At 51.7% G+C, this 24,127-nt stretch overlaps 3 protein-coding genes; 2 read left to right on the top strand and 1 right to left on the bottom strand.

The window, feature by feature from the left end:
* The first annotated feature begins 1,630 nt into the window (after window positions 1-1,630).
* On the top strand, window positions 1,631-3,040 carry CHC_T00001570001 (hypothetical protein). XM_005712412.1 is given in 2 exon segments: window positions 1,631-1,900; window positions 1,901-3,040. The coding sequence occupies 1 exon segment, from the start codon at window positions 1,631-1,633 to the stop codon at window positions 1,898-1,900; it is 270 nt and encodes an 89-aa protein (XP_005712469.1). The 3' UTR covers window positions 1,901-3,040.
* A 1,852-nt stretch (window positions 3,041-4,892) lies between these two features.
* On the bottom strand, window positions 4,893-6,092 carry CHC_T00001569001 (hypothetical protein). The gene has a single exon (XM_005712411.1). The coding sequence runs from the start codon at window positions 6,090-6,092 to the stop codon at window positions 4,893-4,895; it is 1,200 nt and encodes a 399-aa protein (XP_005712468.1).
* Window positions 6,093-13,798: 7,706 nt separating this feature from the next.
* On the top strand, window positions 13,799-14,032 carry CHC_T00001568001 (hypothetical protein). The gene has a single exon (XM_005712410.1). It carries the CDS (start codon window positions 13,799-13,801, stop codon window positions 14,030-14,032), a length of 234 nt encoding a protein of 77 aa, XP_005712467.1.
* The last annotated feature ends 10,095 nt before the right edge of the window (window positions 14,033-24,127 follow it).

The raw sequence follows: 24,127 nt of genomic DNA, 5'->3' as shown, positions 1-24,127 counted from the left end.
TGGAATTTGTGCGCGCCGTTACACCCCACAAGCGTCCTGCCCGTGGGATATTGTCTTTCCAGGAGGAATCTTTTAACCGCAAACTATCTTCGGATAGAATCATAGTGGAAATTTTTTTTGGACGTTTATGCTCGCTTTGAGGAGTGGTTGGGAGCAAGTATCGGTGGAGTGAAGCCAATTATGATCCCATTTTTAGGCTCTGCCTAGCGCTGACAAACGCGCATGTTGGTGTCGGTCTGCGTTGTGACGATTTGGACTTCTATCAGCGATTCAAAAATCGCAACTACAGTATCGGGGGTGAGCTTTTAGAGAAGCGCAAATTGCGGCAAGAACGCTACTGTCGCAGGCGTCGACAAAAGATGGATACAGTCGACCCTACGCATTAGTGCCGCCCTGTGTAGGGACTAATAATACGGCACTAATTCGGAGCGGCACTATCAGAAAGCAGAATCACTACCCGGCCAGAACTCTGTTATTAGAGTCTGCTGTTGTTGCCTTTGACCCTGTCTCTCATGCCTAGCTTCTAGAAAAGCTCGTTTTGCGGAGCGGACCTCAAGTACGATAAGGCATTGCTCACATCGCACTGCACACCCAGACTCTCCAAAGACCCAAACAACCTTGCTAACACTACAGCACTCGGTACGGCCCGCCTCTCCGTAATTTCACACTCGCCTTCTGCCACACAATCATCCATCATAGCATCACTGGCAGACTGGTTCTGTAGCTCTCCACCATGATGTATTGAATCGCAAGCATCACTAATAGAAGCTTCTGCCACAAGCTCATTTGTCTCGATCTCAATCCATTCCTCCACATCACAGAGTGCAAAGTCTTTGTTCCGAGCGTTGTAGCGGTGTTGGTCACAATTTGTTGGAGTGAAGGAAGAGATCGTTTGATGTTTCGGATGGTTCGCCCTGAAATTTTGAACTGACGCATAACTGTGGTATTCGCATTCCCGACCTGCAGCAGATGCCCAACCTCGATTTTCTGTGCAATCGTAAAGCGCGTACGCTTCGCTTTGGCGATCTTTTCAGGAGTCATGTTGGGGTCTTTGAGTGAGGTGCCATCACGTCACCAATTGAGCTGACGCGCATGAGGAGTGGCCGATGACGACGTCGTGCATGACACGTGGGAGAACCTGTGTCTGCCGGTTTTGGCGGCACTAATTCGAGGGCGGCAATAATGAAAGCGGCACTATTGCGCGTCCCCCTCTGTACCAGGTTTCGCAGCATGATTGGTTCTGACGCAGACACTCAGTCTCCGTGATTGGTGCTCTAGGATATTTGTTGTTGCGAACTATTTTTGAAATGAAATAGGTGTTCGGTAATTACAGATATGTCGGAAAACAATAAATTTCTATTGCAATACCAAAGCCTTTGGCCTAATCATTTTATGAGCACTTTGACGGGCGTCGTTTGAAATGTCTAGACAATTGTGCACCGAAAGGTCTTTGCGCAATAGCTCGATAATTGTGGCTGAGCTCTAGTACAAGCATTATTACCAGGAAGTCTGCGATTGCCATAGGCAAACTCTCAACGCGCTCTACGACAACGAGCACAAAAGATTTTATTGGAAAATATCACAAGCGCGACGGAAAGAGCACACAAGATTGCTTCCAGGATTGGAAGAGATGTTTCGCAGAGAACAGCCTATCTACGAGTCGTCCAGAGAGCACTGTGAAAGGGATTTGGTCAATGAGGTGCAACTTCTCACCTTTGATGTGAGCCATCGATATGTTTTGCTTGTGGAAAACGGTCCTGATGAATGGAGGCTTCCGGGATTTCTTTCTGACAAAGTAGATGCCACCCCGATACCGGGTATGTGCAGCACTGCTAAGACAGTCGTTGGTATAGACTTTCCGTTCAATGTTCATCGACAGTACCACACTGTCCTGAGGTAGGAGTTGCTATCTTGATATTCTTGTCGTTTCCGCCCTTTCCCACTCGTATGCCAACATTCTTCTTCTGCCTACATCATGAACATGGTGGCCTTGATGTGCAAAGTCTGCGGTCGCATTGAGCCATTGGAGAATCTTTCTACGCGCACTGGGACAGAGAAAAAGAAAGATCATGTGAAGAAATATCACAAGACCGACGGAAAGAAGGCCACCGACTGCTAGGATTGGAAGAGATGTCCATCTACAGCGAACAGCCTATCGACGAGTCGTCCAGAGCACGCTGTGAAAGAGATCTGGTCAATGAGGTGCTACTTCTCACCTTTGACGTGATCGGCGTCGGCGGCATTCGTTCCGTCAGTCTTGTGATATTTCCGCACATGATTTTCTACTGCTGTGTCGCAGCGCGCGTAGAAGACTGACTTTCCAATGGCACAGTGCGACCGAAGACTTTGCACATCACGGCCATCGTGCTCTGTCTGCTACGAATCCGGTGACAGCGGTGCAGTGTGCGTATGTCCCGTTATCAGAAGATGGATTAGCGTTTCATAAAGCCGGGTGATGCATGCAGAACGGGAACCGAACACTTCCATGCCTCTACTGTCGTCCTAACCATGATGCTCCCCCCAAAACTTTCGCACTTTCTTTTGTGCTCATTATGAAGCGCATACAGCTGATGCCAACTTCAGAGCCGCTCGTCACAGACTACAACGTCGTGCACGTTGACTCAGCCCAAAAATATGTGGTCACCCTTTCCTTCTTCGGTCATAACAGCAAGAAACAAACACTTTCCTCTAGGCACTGAAGGGCGTCTTCTCGTAGAGCACCGTCTTCCGCTTCCCTAGCCATGTCCAAGTATCTATATGCTCGCACGAGCGACGCAAGATCGGATACTTTCTTCGTCAACCTAAACAATCCGTCAATGTCATCTATGTCCATTTCTTGTGCATAGACCTCCAGCAACTCCCGGTTGCACCGGTGCACATCAAACAAAGGATGGCTTTCGAAAGAGTTTGTCAAAGTCAAAAACCAGAACCCTGGACCCTCATCGGCGCTCTTCCTGGTTAGGTTCCCTTCCAACGTGTCATTACGTATCAAACAGGTAGGCATTTCCAAATCAATAAGTTCCGTCAGATCATTTTGCAGCTTCACCTTGACGCTCGACAGTTTCTGCCTTGCTTCCGTTTCTAGCACGGACAAAAGCTCCTTACACTAAAAAAGTGAGTTCAAGTTCTCACGCATCCACAGCGGTGAATAATATGGTAGTCCGGCCTCCAACAAATCAGGCAACACCTTTGCGCTTGCGCGGTGCAGACGCGCCAGATCTCTTACGCCCTGTTTACACGCTTCGTATTTCAATCCACAGAAGCCAGTCTCGTCATCGTGTTCCACAAGGATCATTTGACGACGTTCTACGTCTGCAAAACAACGGCTTGGCGACAAGATCAGGAGCAACGCTTGACATTATTGACGTGACTCCAGCATCGTTCGACGTGGATGGGCTGCATTTTAGGTAGTAATCACTCTAATTCGTCTTGATACTTAGCACGGCTCCTCTGTATGACGCATGGATCTGAACCAATTCCCCCATCACGTGCAAATTGTGTCCATGCAATATTTCGCGCACTTTTCGAAGCGTTTCTTGATACCATCCAACCGAGGCCCAAGGCACCCGTCGAGGCGGCGAAACGTTGGCTGCGGTCTGTTCCGGTTCTCGCCGAATGGCTTGCTCTGCTCTTTTCTCCGAGTGCGAGACATGAACGACACCCGCTCCGTGATCTTTGGTGATGGCCACCCAACTGAATCCAGAAGGCACTCGTTGAGATTTCTCAAGGCACCCAACAACAAGAATAGTTCGGATTCCCGCGTCTAAACGATCAGGGGTTTCAACGGACCACTCCTCAAAGTGACAATGTCGAAGAACAAGAAACGGAAAGTCTATGACAATGACTCTCTTAGCAGCGCTGCACACACCCAGTATCGGGGTGGCATCTACTTTGTCACAAAGAAATCCCGGAAGCCTCCATTCATCGGGACCGTTTGCCTCAAGCAAAACATATCGATGGCTCACGTCAAAGGTGAGAAATTGCACCTCATTGACCAAATCCCTTTCACGGCGTGCTCTAGACGACTCGCAGATAGGCTGTTATCTGCGAAACATCTCTTCCAATCCTGGAAGCAGTCTTGTGTGCTCTTTCCGTCGCGCTTGTGATATTTTCCAATTACATCATTTGTGCTCGTTGTCGTAGAGCGCGTTGAGAGTTTGCCCTAAGGCGATCGCAGATTATCGCAGACCTTCTGGTAGTAATGCTTGGACAGGCTGTACAAGATAGCAAGAGACCCTACCATTTGAAAACTGACAAGTAAGGCCTGGACCAAAATGAGCACAGTGGTGCTCGTCTGCGCAAAATAAGGTGAATCAGGGATAGGGTGGGGCAAGTGTAAAAATTGATATACAGTGTATGTCCTCAATAGTGCAGTTGTGAGTAGTGCAAACCGCCAATAGTGCAGGTCAAAACCGCTTGTCACGACTTTTGACACGTGTATGCATCTTAGAAAAGCAAGGCGTGCATTGCTGCAAGCGTACAATATCACGCTCAATAGAGAACAAAAGTTGGACAATCAATTGCGACGGGTTTTTTAAAATAAAACCACGTTGTAAAAGTGATTTGCGAGATCCTCCCCTTGAGTATTGCAATACGCCAATAGTACGCCAATAGTGCAGTATTCGACCGCGTGGCACGGTACTGCACTAATTGATATATACGCCCTCGGTACAAGAGACATGCAACAGACCATGCCTGCTCGTACAAGTGTCAAGCTTGATCCTTGCCCCTGCCCGCCAAGCAGATTGGAGCTGCTCCGTCAAATTTTGTCATAATATCAACTATCTCATTGGCTCGCACGTTTCTGACTTGGCGATACTGTATGGCAAAAATGGCAATTCTCGAATGCACTCAATAATGAAGCACAGCTGTAAAGAAAATATTAAAACAAATTATATTATAACAAATCGAGCTTCTCCTTCTCCGCAGCTTCTCTCCCCACCCGACACCGTCCTCCTCCCCGCGCTCATTGCCCAACCCCCCCTCCTCCCCCAACTCCTCATCCGCAATGCCGCCATGTCCACCCCCCTCCGCCTCACGTACATACACCTCCTCCTCCTCCTTCCCCCCCAAGCTCTCTGCTCCCCTCCCCCGAAATACCACACATCCTCCGCCCTCCTCTCCGCTCTACAATCCGCGGCGCTCCTGCCCGCGCGGCCTCGCGGAGGGGGCGTCCCTGACGCCCACCTCCTCGCATTTGCTGGTGACAACGCTGTCCCACAACCCGCGCCACCTGCCGCCCTCGGCGCTCGTATGTCACATTGCCACAGCGAACTGTGCCTTTCGCAACGCGTTTGCGCTCTTCCTCTCGCAACACGTCCATGTACGCCCCATGTACGCCCCTTGCAATGTTCGGTGTGCTTTTCACCCAACACGCGCTCCCATTCCCTGCCACATCTCTCAAACGACACCTTTCCTCTCTCCGGTCTCCCGACGCCTTTCTCCCCTCGCAAACCTATTCGCAATCTCACAAAGGCGTCTTCTTCGGCACCCCCGGCAACCTCGGAAACGCCCGTGGCGTTGCCTTCACCTTTCCTACGGCCACAATACACTTTTCCTTCCGTCAACCTCTTCCGCCTCTTACCCCTGCCCCTCCATCCACTCCCACGGCCACGCCTCGCGCACATCTTCCAGCTTCCCGCCCAGCCTTCTGATGGCCTCCTTCGCGGCGGCCACCTCCTCAGAGCCCGCGCCCACCCTCTTTTGCGTGAAAAACGCGCCCCCCACCTTTGCCAGCGGCACACACAGTTCGAGGCAAACCCGCATTTCCGCCAACGACCGTGCCACGATCTAGTCATACCGCCCCCAATGCATCTTACTCTGACCGACCTCCTCTGCCCTCCCCCACACGGACGTGATGTTGTACAGGGCCAGTTCGCGCTCCACGATGTCGTGGAAGCGCGTCTTCTTGCGCGCGGCCTCGAGCAGCGTGACGTTCCACTGCGGCCTCGCGATGGCCAGGACGAGGCCCGGGAACCCCGCGCCCGTGCCGACATCGACGACGCGCAGCCCGGTGGCAGCAGCCGCGGCCTCCGCGACCAGCGCCGGTAGCAGGCTAAGCGCATCCACGACGTGCTTGAGCAGCACGGCATCGCGCGTGCGGATCGCCATGAGGTTGTACTGCTTGCTCTCGCTCAGCAGCAGATCCGTGAGCCGCATGAGGGTGTTGAGCCGCGCCACGTCCAGGCCCTGTGAGTGGGCGGCGCGGCGCAGCACCGCGTGCGTGGGGGTGATGTTTTGCTTCGTCCCGCAGCCGCGCAGCGCCACGCGCCGCAGCGGCCGCGCCCCGGCATGCGGATCGCAGTACGTGACGCGCGCGCCGAGTCGGCGGCGAGACGGCGAAAGCGATGCGGCAGGCGGTGAGCCATGGAGCCATGCAGACGAAGCTGTCGGAGGCCGACTGAGGGATGGGCTAAACTGGGCGACCGATACATACTGTAGATTCGGGTAAGGAAAGTCGGCTACTCTGCCTTTAATGGAAACCGAGTATCGTTATGTCTGTAGCGTACAGATGAGTGTTTTCGATTAACATCGAGTCGACGTTGGCCACCGGTGTCGGAGACTCGCCTGCAACTCTGCCGTCCCGCTCCGTCGTCCTCCCTTTTGCCTGTCGTCCTCTCCGGCAGAAGGAGAAGGCCATCGCGGCGATGACGAATGCACTACTGTACACGTGTTACTGTTGTCATATATAATAATACAATATTTGTACTTTTCAGTCTCTCGGTGCCCCTCGGAACTGCGCTCTGGGGGGTTGCCGTCTACCAGTAATATTGCGCCAAGTAGTTGGCTGGCCCATTCTCTATGGAGATAATGTTGCGTTTAGGGGGGCGATCAGGTGCATTTTGGTGGCAACAGACGGGTGAAATCGGAAAAGTTGTAGCAAACAAGTGGTGACGGTGGTAACTTTGAAAGAGGTACCCATCCGATAGCGGTTTATTTGCTGCTGTTTTTCCTACTTTCGCCCCGCTCTTGCAACAACAATTCATGATTCGGACCCTGTTCACAACAGAAAAGTGAATTTCACCCGTCTGTTGCCACCAAAATGCACCTGATCGCCCCCCTAAACGCAAAATCTCCCTAACCTTTATTGTTTCCCCCTTTTCTTTTCTTTTTTGCGACAGGCGCCCCTAATGCGTAGGGTCTCCTGTACTCAGGGCCGTTCCTAACGAAGAGTTCGCGGTGCCAGCACCCGAGCACCCGGACATTTGGCATGAATGGATTGGTTGAACGGGAGTAAAATCATTTCCAATAATTTTTTCAACCAATACATTCATGCCAAGTTTCAGGGTGCTCGGGTGCTGGCACCCCGAACTCTTCGTTAGGAACGGCCCTCACAGTAGACGGACGGACGGCAGCGTAACACCCGGAGCCGTATGACACGTGGCATTATTTGTGTTTGTGCGTCTGGGTATGCACTAGTGGGAGGGTGGTACAAACAAAAGCAGCACTAATGCGAGTCTCATTGTCACGTGTTTCGCAATGATGCAATGCGATTTATTATGCCTGGAGACTGTAATTTTCTCCTTTGTTATTCTTCTCACCAGCAGACCCTTTCTCTCTCTGTAACAGGCTTCTTATCTCGTCGGCAGGCTCGTCGGCAGGCACTCGTGTCTATTGGACGGACGTTTTTGATCATGAGGATTTTTCCTGTTTGTCAGAGCATTAGAAAGACCCTCCTAAATACCGTGCATTCTAGTGTCTAGCCGACAATTTTCCTCATTTGAGATTGAGGTTCAACTTATTTTATTATTTTTATGAGGTCAAATGGCCTCATTTGAGGTCACTTGTCGGCTAGACACTAGGTGCCTTCAATGGACTTGGACATTGTTTTTTACTCTTACTGTTACTGTTTCGCGGTAACTATGGCTTTCAGTTCTCCCTCTTTGCGCCAGAAACGGCGCGGCAAAAAAGCCTCATATGAGGCGAAATCCTCAAATGAGGCGCATTGTCCAATAGACACTAGCACCAACTGTGGCAAGTGCGTAGCTTCAAGGTCAACCCTGAAGCTACGCACTTTCCACAAGCTTGAGGTCGCCTGCAACCTCTGTGCGTGGCCTTTACTCCCTATTTTGCTTTCGGCAATTCTCAGTTCTACATTATATCGCAGCTTAATGTCGGCGAGATCGTCATCCAAACGAAAGGAAAGCACATCGGGCGGGGTCCATGCACTGCGTAAGAGACAACTCAAAGAAACGGCCGACTACTGCGCGAAGGACACTCCGCACACGCATCCTTTCACTATATTCAATAGACAGGATGAGTGCAGTTTGTGACACTCCTAACCACAATCACAAGGCAAGCGCCCACGTTGCGGCGACCTGCAAGAAGACACCTGCATGCAAAAATATTATCCGGATCATGTGCCCTCTGTGCCACGTGCAGTGCAAGAGTTGTTCATGTAACAATCCCATAAAGGCCGCCGACAACGCCCGGCCTCTTACAGACCGTATGCAAAATAAGTCCTAGAAATGAAACAATCATCGGTCCACTGGGTAACGATTCTATGCTGAACGTCTTCGTCTTCTGTTCTGTGGGTACTCATGTTAGCTGTTCATAGTTCGTAATGAATCTACACTCACACCTTTTTTTGTTCTGATGTACTCATGTGAGTACACTCATGTGAACATGAGTTCTTTTGACACACACAGTACCAATCGATCAGCATATTAGTAAACCTGCTTCGCGCCTATAGTCTACTTGCCGTTCAAGGTACAGTAGAACGTGTAGCAGGAACCCTCGCGTCAGCGATGCTCCAAACCGTGCGACAATGTCCCCTTGCCGAATGCATTCTAATGTACCGATCACTTTTGGGAGCCAGCCCAGGACCTTTGCTAATTCGTAGGCCTCTTGGCATCTTGTAATGTTTTCAAATCCGTCCCACTTCTTCAGATACTCGTTTATTTCTTCATCCCAGCCTTCGCTCGTGTCATGAAACTCATAAAAGGGATGTCCAACCACCGCAAACTGCCAGTCGTGAAAGATCAGGTGCTGGGTTCCAGATCCATCTTCAGCTTCCTTCACGCCCATGTTTCGCTTGCCAAAGTCTCCATGTACTAGACACATGGGCAAATTATACTCAGCAAGTTCTTGTGCCATTTGAATTAACCCCAGCACAATTCTCTTAAAGCCAGAAATGTTAGCTCCAACGGCTTCGATGAAGGTTGGATCTGATTCCCAACCTTTTACAATGCCTTCTATATCAACTGGTCGAACCCGCCGCAATACTCCACCGGCAATAAGTCCCCTCCCTTTCACAGAAGATTCGCTCTGAATATCAAAGAGCGTTTCAAGTATAGTGCCACGGCTTGTTTCATCGCACCTGTCGAACTCGCGAGTGATAAAAGCCCGCAATTCCTCGTTAGTCGCAACCAAAGAGGCGGTGTGCTTCGGAAATATACGCGTCACAGCTGCAGTGATTTCAAGTTCTCGAGATCCAGGGCATACACCTTTCAGAAAAAAGCTTCCGTCACTCGAATCCACTGCAACGATAGCAGATGATGCACTCAACATATACTGGATGGGACGACATGTTGTATAGCTTCCTAAATTCTCGATTTCCCGTGTGAGCCAGGAAGCAGATTTTCGAAACCATCCTAGCTGGAAAGGAGGATTCGGGAGCAGCTCTTTCAAGCATTCTTCGCCACAGAGGGCTTCTTGCACTACACTGTAAGAAAAGCCAGCAGAAGGGTCAAAGTCTTCATGATGCGTGATGTTCTTTACGAACAAAAGGTCCTTCCACGAAAATCTCTGCGACAATTCACAGATCTCATCAACCTTCGTATTCGGCGCCGCCTCGATGAACAGAAGCTTGGCATGTCCGAGCTCGACCATGTCCTTCTGTCCACGCGGATGCATACATCCGGCTTCTCCCAACAGCTCAGCGACAGCAGTGAACAAAACGCTCTCTCCCTTGTAGCCAAGCTGCTTCTGGAGATCCATGCAACATCCCATCACATCATTGTTCAAACCCCCAGGCAGCAAAACGTAAGGCAAGTCCCAATGTAATCTATCCACTTCTTCCATCAACACTTTCTCCCTTCCTTCATCAAGAAGTAACAGGCGAACGTAACTAGTTTGCATTGATGGCGGTGATGGATCAAAATATATCAGTGACGAACTTCCTGGCTGTAGACTCTGTAGATCACGGTAGTCATGGTTATGTCATCAGGGAATCCCCTTGACTACCGCGCGCGTCTCTGTTGCAAACAGCCAAAGTTTCAGACCCCCACGAATGGTGGTGGTGTTTTTAGAGGCAGCTGAGAGCCAATTCTGACCCATTTTCCGCACATTCCGTTTGGTTCCATCCAGAGTTAAGGCAGTGCCGGAGATACGACACAGAAAATAAGACAAACCCGACAGGAGTTGTGGAATAAAGTCACAGCCTCCCCACTGCAATACAGCATACATATTATCTATGCCTCTCTGCCATCTCGACCAGCTGGACTGGACCACGGCTGAACGCCTTGCACTTGATGGGTTCAATCGCCCATCATCAATGCCGTGCATTAGCGGCGTGAAGATCTTCTAGGCATCCCGAAGTTCATCATGTCTCACAAACGCTGATCAATCCCCTCGCAAGACTTATGGCATGAGCCTGGTGTACACGTCGGGTGGATCGGAAAACTTGTCAGCGAATCGCGTCTTGTAGGACAAATCCAGCTCAGACATCGCAGGATTTCCTGCTCGACCCGGAGCCTTGATGTTCATCTTCATGTAAACAGTTTCGTTCGGCTGCAGACGCATCACGAGCTCGTTTCTCGAAAATGTAGACCCATTTCCAGTACTAGGGAACAATAGCGAAGATCCCGGGGCCCGCTTGAATTGAATACACACCTTCTGATTTGGTTTCGTCCAGTGCTTTGCCCCACCGTCATAATGCTCTTACAATGTGCCAACGGGGTAAAGCTGTTTATCTCAGCAAATCCTTTACGCGGATTAGACCTCGCTTGGGCATTGCGAAGTGGAGCTGCGTGGGAGTTCAAGAGGCCCGCGCTCGGACTCCAGGCTGGATTTCGTCGGGCACCGGCTTTCCGCTCATGGGCATCACCATATTAAGGATCTTCATCTTGCCTCAGATGAGGTCGCGTTTGCCGGATCACCGAAGTCGGATCTGGTGTTGCGGGCAACTTCGAGAAGACGCAAGCCAAGCAGAATGGGTTCAAACGGCCCGATATGAGGCAACTCTGGAAAGCAGCAGGCGCCCTATGCGAGCTTCCGTGCATGCAGCTGCTCACGCAAGCACGTGCATGTGTCGTCAGTGTGAAACCCCCCCGAAACTTTACTGTTCAAATTCAATCTTCATGCTAGAATATAAATGACCATCTCATCCCCGAGCAAGTCCTCGTCTTCTACGCCAGAGAGATATGCAGAGATTATTTCATCAGCCACTCTGGAAGCCGACGGCGGAGAGCCGCAATATTTTTGAGACGCTCCATGATTTCGTCGCTGACGGCTAGTCGTGGCCTCGGCTTCACAGTAGACTTCTTGCGCGTCGTTTTCGCCTTCTCCGCACTAGAGGTCATCTTCTCGGTAGTAGACGCCGCAGGGGGCTCGGACGCTTCTTTCGAAGACGCGTCGGTGGATGTTGCGGTGCTGGATGCCGACACCGTCGTCGTAGCGTCTGGAGGTAGGAGAATGACAACCTTCGCTTCTTCCTTCCGCTCGGGGCGTGCCTCTAAGAGTCCAGAATTATCAAGGACAGTGATTCTAGCAGCACCTCGTGTCACTGTGACGCGCTTCTTCGGTATTACGACAACAGGTGCTTCGCAAGTCAACGTGGGGGGTGCTCGGTTCACTTGAATCGGCGCAGAATTGAAATGCTCCGCAAACGCAGCAATGTCAGACTTGCCCATGCGATGACAGAAATCGTCAAATGCTTCTCCCGTTTTAGACTTCTGCTGATACATGGTCAGAACCGGTGTCAACGTGCCTTCCAGATCCGCATCCTTCACTATATCCAGATGCAGCCAAGCTAATCTTGTCCGATGGGGAGATCCCCCGAGCCATAAATGGTATGACTTCTGACCCAAACCAACAAACCCGAGTTCTGCCATGTAAGGTCGCGCACAGCAGTTAGGGCACCCCGTCATCCTCATGGTGACCGGCACATCAAGGCCATTGTTCCTGAGTAAAGAATCCATCCTTGCGATCATGTCAGGCATGACCCGTTCTGCTTCAGTTATTGCCAGCCCACACAAGGGCATCGCCGGACAAGCCATAGACAGCCGTTTGTAGATGAGATATTCATTCGCAGTTCTGACGTTGTGTTCTTTCAAAATAGCTTTAATACCGTTCTTCTGATCGGGAGTGATATTCTTCAAGATGATTTGTTCTGGTTCGGCGAAACCACCATGTCGAATTCATAGGCATCGATGATGCGGCGGAGGGCAGTTCTCAGCTTGAAATCAGCCTCGTCTTTGATACGGCCGTTTTCGATGAACAGGCCGAGAAATAGATTCCCGTCGCCTTGCTCATGCCACCCCAACCAGTCCATGTACCTCCAAGGTTGCATTTCTCGGAAAGACTCGAATGGTTCACCAAAGTAAGTTTCGACCAGGGTGCGGAACGAATCTATACCTAACTTGTCCACAAGGTTCTTCATTTGGCCCGGACGCTTCGATTACCGTGGTCCCGCTGAGTAGAGACAATAGCCTTAGACGCTTCCCACAACTTATCCGCCGGGACGTATCCGAGATGATCACCAGTGCGAGCAAACCTGGTGGCCTTCCGATGAGTTCGACCCATGCCACCTCTAACGATTATGTTGTACCAACAACTTTTCCAGTCGCATCGGGTATGCAAACAATTCCGATATCCTGGGTGTAAATGTCGATGGTATTATTACCGGGAACAGTGACCCCAATTTTGAACTTTCTTGGTAGGTAAGCTTCACCGTAAATGGGTTCTTCCTTGCCATTGTAGACGACTCCGTTGCCGTTATCAAAATGCATGATTTCTTGCACGGAATTCATGTCAAGATCCTCCTTCCAGAATTCCAGGCTGGCAGCCTTCTCCCCATCTTACCAAATCCCCTAGAAGGCCCCTGCCTGTGGGGCGAACAGCTCGACAAGCATAGCAGAAACAAAACGAGCGTTTTTATACAGCTCGCTAGTGAGAGGAGCTGGAGTGCACATTACGTTTCGAGATAAATCTCCGCATGCACCAATACAAGATCCACCTGCGTTCATGGTAGCGGAGAACATGGGCTTCAGGTCACTCTTGAGAACACCATGAATCTGTAGTGGCGCGAAGAGTGTTGTTGCCATATTTCGTTGAGATGTTTTCTAGAGCCTGATATAATTCGGCGGGAAACTCACCGGCGGGCATTTTGAGATTAAGCATGAACTGATACTTCTTCTGCTGGCCGCAGGCACGTTTGTCGCGGTCATCTTGCTGGTATGAGCCGTGCAACTTCATCTGGACGGCATTTTCGGTAATGAAAATTTCGTCATTCCACTATGGGGAAGCGCAACTGGTTCGAAGAAGTTTTTAATCCTTCGACCTTGGACAGCTTCTAAGGATGAGATGAATCTGCACGTGGCTTCGCGGTATCCGCAGGCTGTAAAAATTTGCCCAAGAAATGATCAAAAGTGGCGACAAGTGCGATGAACAAACATGTTAGCTAAGTGCAAACCAAGTCAAAAGTCCGATGCGAAAGGAAGGAAAAGAAATCTACTTGTCCGCGGTATGGTTTTACTAGAGCCGGAATTGACTAAGAGCATCTCCAGCGCTGCAGCTAAATCTATTCCAATTAGGACGCGTGTCAGTTTTCTAGCTGGTCGCTGTCTTTGGGCACCCCATGTTCCAAATTGTTTGCAATGCGCTATGCCGAATGCGCTGCTCGTCTCCATCGCGCGCACTCGTTAACCCGCAGGACGACATGGACTCTCTGGACGACTTTGGCGCCCTAAAACCGATGGCGTCGCTGGAGGCGGTCGAAGGCAGCGCCGCTGCGCAGGGGAATGACGAGTGCGACATTGAGGACTTCCTTACAGACGATGACGAGGATGACGTGATTTCGGATGCCTTTTGAGGACCAGCTGTTCTGTTTTTCGCGCCCACATGTAGTTGCTAGCTGGCTTCCCGCCACCCCAGGTGTTTCTACTGTGAGATTTAATCAGAATTAATGGTCGCGCGCCCTAATCAGCTTGTGACGAGCTCGTGGCAATCATCGCTTTGGGATATATCTCGTTGCAAATCGGCCTGATTTGCCACGAGAAAAACTCCAAACGCCGATTTAGAATTCGATTTACGATGCAATTTGCGTTCTTGTGTCGCGGTGGAGACCAAACTTTACCCTGACTTGGTAAATATCATATTTGGATCGAATTTGCTGCCGCGGTGGAGATGCTCTTAGAGCATCTCCACCGCGGCAGCAAATTTAAGCCGCTGCAACCAAGTCATAGAATATACAGTATGAAATCGCTCTACAGTCTCACGAAAGGGCATATGCGCCATTGATATGACGTGCCCAGAGTGCGAATGGGATAAGCAAATGCAGGACGAGGGCGGCCCGACGTGAGGAAACATCGAACGTCTCAACCCAAGATCGGCGTCTCGTCAAGCACACAACCCAGACTGATCGATTTGAGGGAAAACGCGCGCATGGAAAGGGCGTGCAGGACGAGAAGAGTGATGTGCAGACTTACCGTGATGACGGACGGGGACATATGGGGAAGCTGGGACGGGGAGGGAGGGGAGTGGGAGATAGGAAGATGGCCGCGTGTGAACGCCTAGGCCGTTGAAAACACTATAGGTCGGGCGCAAGTTGGAATCCGGTAGAAAGAAGGAGACTTCTGCCCAACGACGAAAACAAGATGCGGCGAGGCGCAAGTCTGGCTCGCGAGCATCCCCCAGACAACGACAAGCAAGCTCGAGATCCAGAACGCGAGCCTCATTGCGATCCCTTCTAGCCGAGAAGAGTCCAAACTCAGTGCCAGTGGGCGGCGTGAACAGCCTTGGCATGTCCTTGTTCTTCATGTGCGGCACCATCCAGCGCTGCCCGTTTCTTCTCCGAATGATCTTCTTCCTTTCCACCTGCTTGGCGTCCCCGCCCGCGTCCTTCTTCGACGTCTCCCCTTTCGCCTTGTTCTCGCCCCCCGCCTTCTCCTTCTCCGCATCCGTCTCCGGTTTTCCTTTGCCCTTTGCGGCTGTCTCCCCTTCATCAGCGATCATATCATATAGTGCTCGGGCCGAAGAAGCCTCCCCCACAGCACCTCTTTCTCCAGCAGGCCCGTGATATAGTGCTATGCCTCAGCCTCTTGCACAGGTTATCATAAGCCCACACGTGTATCATCTGGCATGGTTCAATGTTACGATATGGAGGTGCGGCGGCGGGAAAACATGGCGACGAGTGCTCACCTGTATCAGGATCAGCTTCAGTCAAGTAATGCCTGCGACAGCCCTGGTACAATTGGCGCTCTCCCCTTTCCCCCATTGTCTTTCAACCCATCACCACTTGATCCCTTATCAACAACCTCAATGTCGCCTATCAATAACGTTCAAGTTTCAGTTCGCCAACTCCCACAACATGCCCGCACACGACTCACTCTAAGTGAGAAAATTGAGGCGGGACGTTTGCTCAAACTCGGTCATTCAGCTGAGCATATCATGAAGAATTATCATGTGTCACGGCAAACTGTAACCAACATATCTTCAAACATTGACGCAATTATGAAGAAAGCGCAGGCAGCAAACGTGTCGATGCATACCAAGACGATGAGGTCTGCGCAATTTCCCAAGCTCGAAACACAAATTATGCATTTTATATCCCTTGCTCGCTCTGCTAATATGCCTGTCAATCATGCCATAATACCAGCCAAAGCATTATGCTTGAAAGAGGAATTTCTCAAGCAAGACATTTCTGTTGACGAAGCAAGTATGCTTGAAACTTTTACAGCTTCCCGGGGATGAACGGATAAATTCGCAAGGCGTCATTAGTTGCGTTCGGTAGCGCTCCATGGAGAAGCCGGAAGTGTTGACGTGACTGGTGTTGCTGCTGATATTGTAGCCTTGCGGGAAAAGCTTCGCGAGTATGAACCATCAAATATATATAACGTTGACGAGACGGGATTGTTTTTTAAACTTTTTCCCCGCAGAACTTACATTTGTACAAATGAGCACAAGAAGTCTGTACGTGGCACGAAAGCTATGAAGGCAAAGGATCGTATCACTGCGTATGTGGGTACGAACGCAGATGGTACATGTAAATTGCCTATGGAAATTATTGGAAAGCCTATGAATCCGAGATGCTTTAGGCTTGGGACATCACTTGTTCCGTATTTTAGTCGGGGCAACGCATGGTCCGACTCAGTGACATTCAATAAATGGCTTTATAATTTGTTTATACCCTTTGTGCGAAGCAAAACGTCCAAGCCAGTTGTTCTCCTCATGGATAACTGTGGTCCTCACGGCACAGATATCGTAGACCACATAGGACATATACAAATTATAACATTACCTCCTAACTGCACTGCTGTTCACCAGCCTATGGACTTGGGAATAATTGCGTCATGGAAGAGCAAGTATAGGCATTGCATGCTGAGGAAAATCGTTATGGATATAGAGCATCGACCTGAGAGGCGAGAGACAAATAAGGCGAAAAAGAGGGGCACGAGAGGTATTGGGGAAGGGTATGACCCCTACATGCTCGATGTCGCGGAGATGGTCTTTGACACGTGGAGGGAGGTCACACAGCAAACGATAGTTCGGTGTTGGAATAAAGCGGACATATTGCCGTTGGAAATGCAGGCCAGTTTGGCTGCGACACACGGGAAAATGCGCAGCAGTCCGCTGACAATTGAAAAAAGGCGTGCTGGATGACATAATTTCAATGATGAGATGTCTATCCATAAATATTTGTGAAACGGATCCGTTAGCGATATACAGGGACGAGGGATTGACCTGTGGCGCAGTTGAGGAGTGGATTGAGGTGGAGACACAGAGTACTACCCGTGAGGGAATTCTGAATGATGCCATGGATGATGCAGTCGAGCTGGATGGCACCCTTTACAATAACGAATCCGACTGCACCGACGATGATGTCGAATCAAATGACCAGAGGATGTTGTTACCGGTCCCAAATTCGTTGCAACTATCAGACATGTTTATCAACTTAGAATCTCTAGCGTACGAGTGGGATGTATCGGAAGCGGCTATGCACTTGAGGAAAGCCAAACAGGCCTTCATCTCTGCCCGGGCTCATGCCAAGAAACATGATACAAGACAAGCGGTCATAGATGACTTCTTTAAGATGTAAATATGTTACGGTTGGGCAGTGTTAATGGATTGTGTGTTGTTTCCAAATATATGGTTATGAGCCTGCTTTATATAGTGCCATCCCTCGAATAGTGCCATAGCTAGAAGTCTTTCACGCTATAGCACTATATCTTAGGAGGCACTGTACTGTATATAGGAGTTCCGCTGTCGCTCCTCCAGAGGGAGGAGGGGAGGACGGGAGGACGGATACTGTACCATGGGTACTGTTGCAGATACCAACTGCAAGCGTATTCGCAGTAAGACTTCCAAGTGTTCTTGGTTGAAATCTTCAGACCAAACTCCCAAAGAACAATCAAATAGGTAAACAAAGACAAAAGAAACAGCATTCACTTTAGTTCTGCACGTATCATAGAAACATATAACGTGCCTCCAGCCGCCACCTCAGGCGACAACAACGACGAACAGCCGTGCAACGAGCAACAGTCGCGACAAGACCGACGAGAGGCGACAGCAACTTCAGTAGCAAGCAGCTAAAATAGCGACACAACAGCCGCAGATTCCAGTTCCCATTCTCGTGCCCCCGATCGATGCCGCCTTTCCCTTTCGCGTTCCTGCCTACGCTCATATAGACTTCAGAAGCTCTACACTTTTCCCCTACAGTTTGCATCCCCCACAACGTTCCTCACAGCCCCTGTCTTCCTCCTCTCCAACGGACGGGGGCGTATCGATACCCGTTCGCGTCCTCGCCCCCACACAGCGTCCCCAGACTCGCCTTGCTCGAGCGGTTGGGAATTGTATCAGACTACGCTCTTCCGTCGCCCAGTCCGCATCCCAACGGTCTGCCGGCGGACAACATTGAGCCTCCGTTCAACGATTCTGTACTTCCTTGCACGGAGCTCACACCACCGTACAGTGTATACCAATCGGGATCATTTATCCGGGCAGATCTCGATCCTGAAACACCGGCCGTGAGATGCTGTGCCGCGCTCATCCAACAATACAACACACGTCCTTTGTCACGTCACATGCCATCGCTGTCCTGGTCACATCACGGGCCCACGCTGTCCTGGTCCGCAGTGCGGAGTTTGGGGTTCATATCAAAGATTGTTTGAGGCCAAATGGATGCAAGAGGGCTTTTCCCGGACGGACCATCTGCCCTAGATATCTGCTGATGAGCATCGGCTTGGTCCTTCGCATCAAACAGCCTGACCACCGTCTCAGGTAGATCCGATTCCTTTGTCCAATGTGGGATAACTCCTCTCCGCCCTGGGTTGGGTGAGAGGCGGAGGCTTTAGCGAGGGAGCACGCGGCGCGGACGCGACGCGCTAATTGAACTGATCGGACGAGCTCGCGAAAAGGGAGTGGCTCACTGGCCGGTTACGCGCAGTCGCCCCGTGGTGCATGAACGAGAGCGACCGGTAACGGGTTAGAAGCCAGCGCGCGTGATAGACAACCGAAACGGACGTTTATAGGCACGAAAGGGACGGGGGCGAGCTTGCCCCAGTTTACTGGTGGGGACGGGTGTCAGGTCTTAACCTCTCAGAGGGACGCCTCGGACATCTATCCCAGTACAGTAGTACAGTACCTGCCGCCTAGTGCGTGCCGCGTACTGTACACAATTAAAAAGCTAGCGCCATAATTACTACTACCGTACGGACGCTGCTACTACACGTCTGCACTACTGTACACGCGTGTTGCTTACAGACTACCACACGGACGACACGTGTGCTAACGCGCACACGTAACACGCGTAGACTACGGCACGGACGACACGTGTGCTACTGTACACGTGCGCCACGCCACGGCCGGTCGTTCAACGCGCGCGCTCCCTACACGTGGGCACACCCGTCCACGTGTGCACCGTGCACGGCCGCACGGTTAATAACCTCCCCGCGCGCTCGCCGGTCGTTATACTACATCGAAGAAGAAGAGCGACGCCGGTTTATCCTGACCTTGAACCACCAGTCCATCTCCTCCGAGTTTGGGCGGCGCCTGACCTGGCAGGCCTCGATACGCTGGAACAATCGCAAATTGTCCGGGAATACGCCGTCTTGCGGGTCCCCAGATTCCACAATCTCCGAGCCAATCTTTCTCAGCCGGTTCACATGTACTCGCACTATCTTTGCGCCCACCTCAGATACTAGCTCATATCCAACTCGCCCGAGCTTTTGCTTCATCACGTACGGCCCGATCCATGGCCGCACCACCTTCTTCCCTTCATCCTTCCCTAGTTTAGAAGACCACATCAGGGCCCTGTCTCCAATCTGATACTGAGTCTCATTCACCACCTTGTCGTACTGTGACTTCCCGTATGACCGTGACTACTTTCCGTGTGACAGCAGCTTCTTGTGCAGCGTGGCCAACCTCTCAGCTAGACTCTCCGGTTCCTCATCTGTTCCCCCAAGATCCACCTCACTCCAGGCCTCCAAAGCGTCAATTCCAAACATGGCTTGAAAGGGAGACAATGCGGTAGCCGTGTTTCTGCTCGTGTTGTAGCGTAGACAAGCCAGCGCCACATGCTCATCCCAGTCACTCTGTCCGGTGGCCATAAAAGCAGTGATATCCTTTTGCTAGGGTCCGGTTCCATCGCTCAACAGTGCCATTAGCTTGAGGATGCCAGGTATAGGTCCTCCTTCTCCCCACGCTTAACTGATCCACCAGATTTTCGACCACCTTGCTGACGAGGTTGGTGCCTCCATCCGTGATCAGCCTCTCCATTGGTCCAAAAACAGCGATCCACTCATCTAGCAATACTGTAGTGCAATAAGGGGTTGCACAAGGGGGTGAAGGGAAAAGAAACTAAGTTGGAATGTGAATACTGTAGTCCGGGATTGGGGGACACACGTGTGAATATTTGCACAGTTTTTATTTTAATTATTAATTTTATTTAGTTAATTAGTCAGTATTAATTTTGCTGACTTTAGATTAGATCTAGGATCTAGCGCCGTGAGCTACTGTAGTGGCTCCGGCTGTGCGATATATACCTTAGCCCGCTGACCACCAAGTCAGTAAAGGTAACCCGAGTTGCCGGAGTTAGATCTCGCCTTCGTCGAAGACCGCTTCCGTTCACGCGACGCGCTTCAATTCTACGCTGCTACCGACATCCTTTATTGCTCGGGGTCCCCTTTCCTTATCCTTTTACCTTTTCTATCTCTAATTCCTATCCTTTTCTATCTCCACATCTATTTTTCCCTTAATTGTGTTGGTTCCATTGGAGTCGGTCGCGACCGATCCGGTGTTGGTGTGATTTCCATCGGGCTGCACGTAGTTCGTAGCGCTGCTACAGTGTCCTGTTCCGTCGGAAGGCTGTTGCTACGACGCCTCCTTCGAAGGTCTTATCATACAAGACAGTGTTGGTACCACCAACCGCGATTGCGATCGTATTGGTGTCGGTGTTTTGCCATCGGGCAACACGTTGGTCGTAGCGTTGCTACATAGTTGCGTTCCCGTCGGGTAGTGCTAATCGATCCCCCGTCGAAGACCTTGAATTATACGCAAGGTGCTGAAGACGCTCGTCGAGCATTGGCCTTACAACCCAGCGAACCGCGGTTACATTCTCGTACACAAGCCCAACCCGCACTCGCCGAGCACCCAAGTCTTCATAAGTCTCTACCACCATTATCCTCCCGGGCCCGGCATCTTTCCTTAACCCCCCCCCCGTCGGAGTCGAGCTACTGTGGGCCGCAAGCCCACACAAGCGGAAAGGGAGTCTCGAACGCTCCGTAGCGCGTGCCATCGGCAGTGGTTGTTTCTGTTGCTGTTTTTCTTCTTTTTGTTTGACCGTCGGACTGTGTTCGCGGCCTGCCAGGCGCATTGCACTACAAAAGTGGTCTCTCGACCTAGAATTAGGGTACAGGAGACCCCGACCTAGAAACTGCGTAAGCTGAAACGGACTATAGGAGTTGTCTCTGCGACGTAAGTTTATTTAGGTGCTGTAGCATTTTCTATTCTTTTGTGTTAAGTTACGTTCGTTTTTGGAAACGAACCATGTCGACAAGCGCCCCCGGGGACGTCGGTCCCGGGGCGAGCAGAATCGGATCGGCAAGGTCGTCGAGGATCCCGCGAGGTCCTCGCACCCGAAGCCAGGCCAATACGGCCACGGATCCCGAAGGTCAGGAATCCCCGACGGAGATTGAAGCCGACAAGGATAACCTATCCTACAGGTTCGAGAAGATGGGCGAGGAAATTTGCCAAGAGATGACGAAAACTCTCGAGGCTGAATTAGCCCTCGTCCGGAAGCAACTGGAGTTGCAAGCATCCGAGTTCCACACCGTTTTAGGAGAGCTATCGGCTCGAGTGGATCTCGTCGAGAAGGACCGAGGTGATGCGACCGACGGTCCGGAGCCGGTGGCCCTAGCTTCGTTGAAGCTTTCAGTCAAGGACGCAAGGCGCGACGCGAATCAAGCTTTGGAGTCCTTGCGAAAATTTAGAGCCAGTATCGACGACAGGTTTGACCGCGCCGCTCATCGCCTCAAGGACCTTGAACAGGCCGCCGGGTAAGAGCCGCTCCCTACGGGTCGAGAAGGCGACCGTCGATCGAAGAAGGACAAGGCCGCTGTACAGCGGGGTTTCAAGTCGAAGACTTCGAAGAAGAATCTGCGACGCATGAGCAAGAATCACTGTAGTGAAGAGCCGGAGGACCAAGACTCAATGACCGAGTCGAATGGTCTTTCCGAAGATGGTGACGGCGGTTCGTCGAACCATGCCAGTAATTCCGAACATCGTTCGGAGGAAGGAAACGGAATTTCGCAGGGCAAGAAGATTACCTCCAGACGGGGCGGGATCACTTCGTCCGCCTCGCGGAGGGACAAGGACGCTGAGCAAGAGGATGTCGCAACGCGACGCGGGCCGCGTTGGGAGGAGTTGGAGGAGCTGAATCGGACCAACTACCTCTTCAAGAAGTTGTGATCGTACCGGAAGTACCGTCTGAGAAACCCACAGACATATTTGTCAAGTTCTCGGCGGACCGCCGTGCGAAAAATTAGAAGAGACATACCACCGAAGGTGAAGAGGGATAACACGTTTTCTGGAGAAGACGGGGTCCTTGTGTTGGATTTTTTTGGCCAAGTTGGTTCAGGAATTTTATACTCAGGAAATGAATGAGGGGCAAGCAATTCGCTTGCTGCCCGACTTCCTTGGAGGCATCGCCTTGAGACAGTACACTTCTGTGTCACAGACGGCCGGGTCTCATCATGGGAAGGTGTCAGTCCGGCCGGAGGCCGTACAGTGGTTATTGAGAAGTTTCGCCACCGATGAGGCGATCCGCCAAGCCGTTCTCGCGTTGCGATAAGTTCAGCAGAGACCGTCTGAAGACGAGATGGAATTCTACATCCGTCCGACAGACGCGAATAATAGATGTGGAAATGTCTATTCCATGGAAGAGCAGATTACTATGTTCATCGAGGGGCTAGATGCGGGCATCAAGCCCATGGTGTCTCAGTATCGTCAAGATAATCGGGACATTTCGTTTCTAAGGCTAGTAAATTACGCTAAGGCGCATGGCTCGGCGAGCCGCGCCAAGGAGAGGAAGACCAAAAAGGTCACGATCCAAGCACCAGCAACGCTGAGGGTGGGGAGCAAGCCGAAGGCACCTCACCCGATTGGGAAAAGTCGCGCCGCAGGTCCATCTGGCAGATTCAATTTCAGGCTCGTGTAGCATAAACACCCCAACGTCGAGGGGGTGTATGCACAGTCCTGCTAGACTCTGATCGGAGAAGGGAAGCAACCCCAGCTAACGGAACCGGGCGAGCCCGGGTAGCAGTGGTAGAGCGGGTACGGTAGGGGACGCGCGCACGCGCAGGCCGATCTACGCCTCGACGCCCCAGCGCAGCGCTGGGTGACGTACCAGCGCTGACGGGCGGAGGCGGATCTAGGCTCGCTCGCGTGCTCGCACGTCCCCTGCCCGCTCGGCTCCTAACTAGATACGGGCTAGTGGGAACCCGTTCTAGAATAAGCAGGGCGAGCTTGACCAGAGGCGTGGGTCCCGGACAAGCTCGTGCTTGTCCTCCCCCGTCCGCCGTCGGTCCGCTCGCCTATTTAATGTACAATTAAGTCCTATCATACTACAGTACAGTACGTACTCGACTGTAGTGCTAATGTGGTCGCTACAGTAGTGGGTGCTGGTCGTGCGTACTGTAAGGCTGTCAGCATTCGGTACTGACAGCGCGCGCGCCCGTGCGCGTCGTACTGTAGAGCTCGGGCTCTACAGTAGCTGATCTAATCTAAATCTAGTCCCAAGGGGTTATACTACAGCTCGGAGGGACGCAGTGCGCAAAGGAGCAACGAAAATTATTTTGACCGAGCTTTTGTCGCCGGAGGTGACTTTTATGAGCCATCGGAGGGCTACGGATACGGAGGATACGGAGGGAGTGGGACGTCCACTCTACAGACGCCCACGTGCGCGACGGAGTCGTACAACGACACCGCGAATCCGGTGTTAGCGTTCCAAGGGCGCGGCCACACGCCGACGCCGCGCCCCCCGATGGAGGACAGGGGTACTCAGTTCCGACGTCCAGGCTGGACAGGAAGGCCGCAGGTCAACGGAAGGCCGAGACCGCAGTACCCCGTCAAGAAGCATGGGCTCATATGATTTCATTGCTCCGAAAAGGGGCTCGCCGCGCCCAAGTGCATACTTTCCCTTCCGGAAATGCACAAGGTTCTGGGGAACAACGAGGCGTTGTCTCCGATGGAGAGATTGGGGATTCCATCGACCAACTATTTGAGGGTCAATAATTGGTTCGAGTCTCAGACGGCGAGCACACCGAGTGCCTCCGCGAACGGGCCGAACCGACCGTCAAGAGGGCCAGCCGCGGGGCCCTGGTTGGGGGATAAGAAAAACCCACAGCAGCAGGAAAGCTAGTGAGGAGAATCTCGCCTGAGTCGCGAGAGGCACAGGGTCGACGTACTGTGC

The sequence above is a fragment of the Chondrus crispus genome, genomic scaffold (genome assembly GCF_000350225.1).
Source record: "Chondrus crispus Stackhouse genomic scaffold, scaffold_103, whole genome shotgun sequence".
Classification (NCBI taxonomy): domain Eukaryota; phylum Rhodophyta; class Florideophyceae; order Gigartinales; family Gigartinaceae; genus Chondrus; species Chondrus crispus.
The sequence above is the reverse complement of the archived record's forward strand: the minus strand, read 5'-3'. Positions and strand labels throughout refer to the sequence as shown.

Excerpts from the sequence above, each read along its gene's own strand:
- CHC_T00001570001 (XM_005712412.1), top strand. The coding sequence starts at position 1,631 with ATGTTTCGCAGAGAACAGCCTATCTACGAGTCGTCCAGAGAGCACTGT.
- CHC_T00001569001 (XM_005712411.1), bottom strand. The coding sequence starts at position 6,092 with ATGCCGTGCTGCTCAAGCACGTCGTGGATGCGCTTAGCCTGCTACCGG.
- CHC_T00001568001 (XM_005712410.1), top strand. The coding sequence starts at position 13,799 with ATGTTCCAAATTGTTTGCAATGCGCTATGCCGAATGCGCTGCTCGTCT.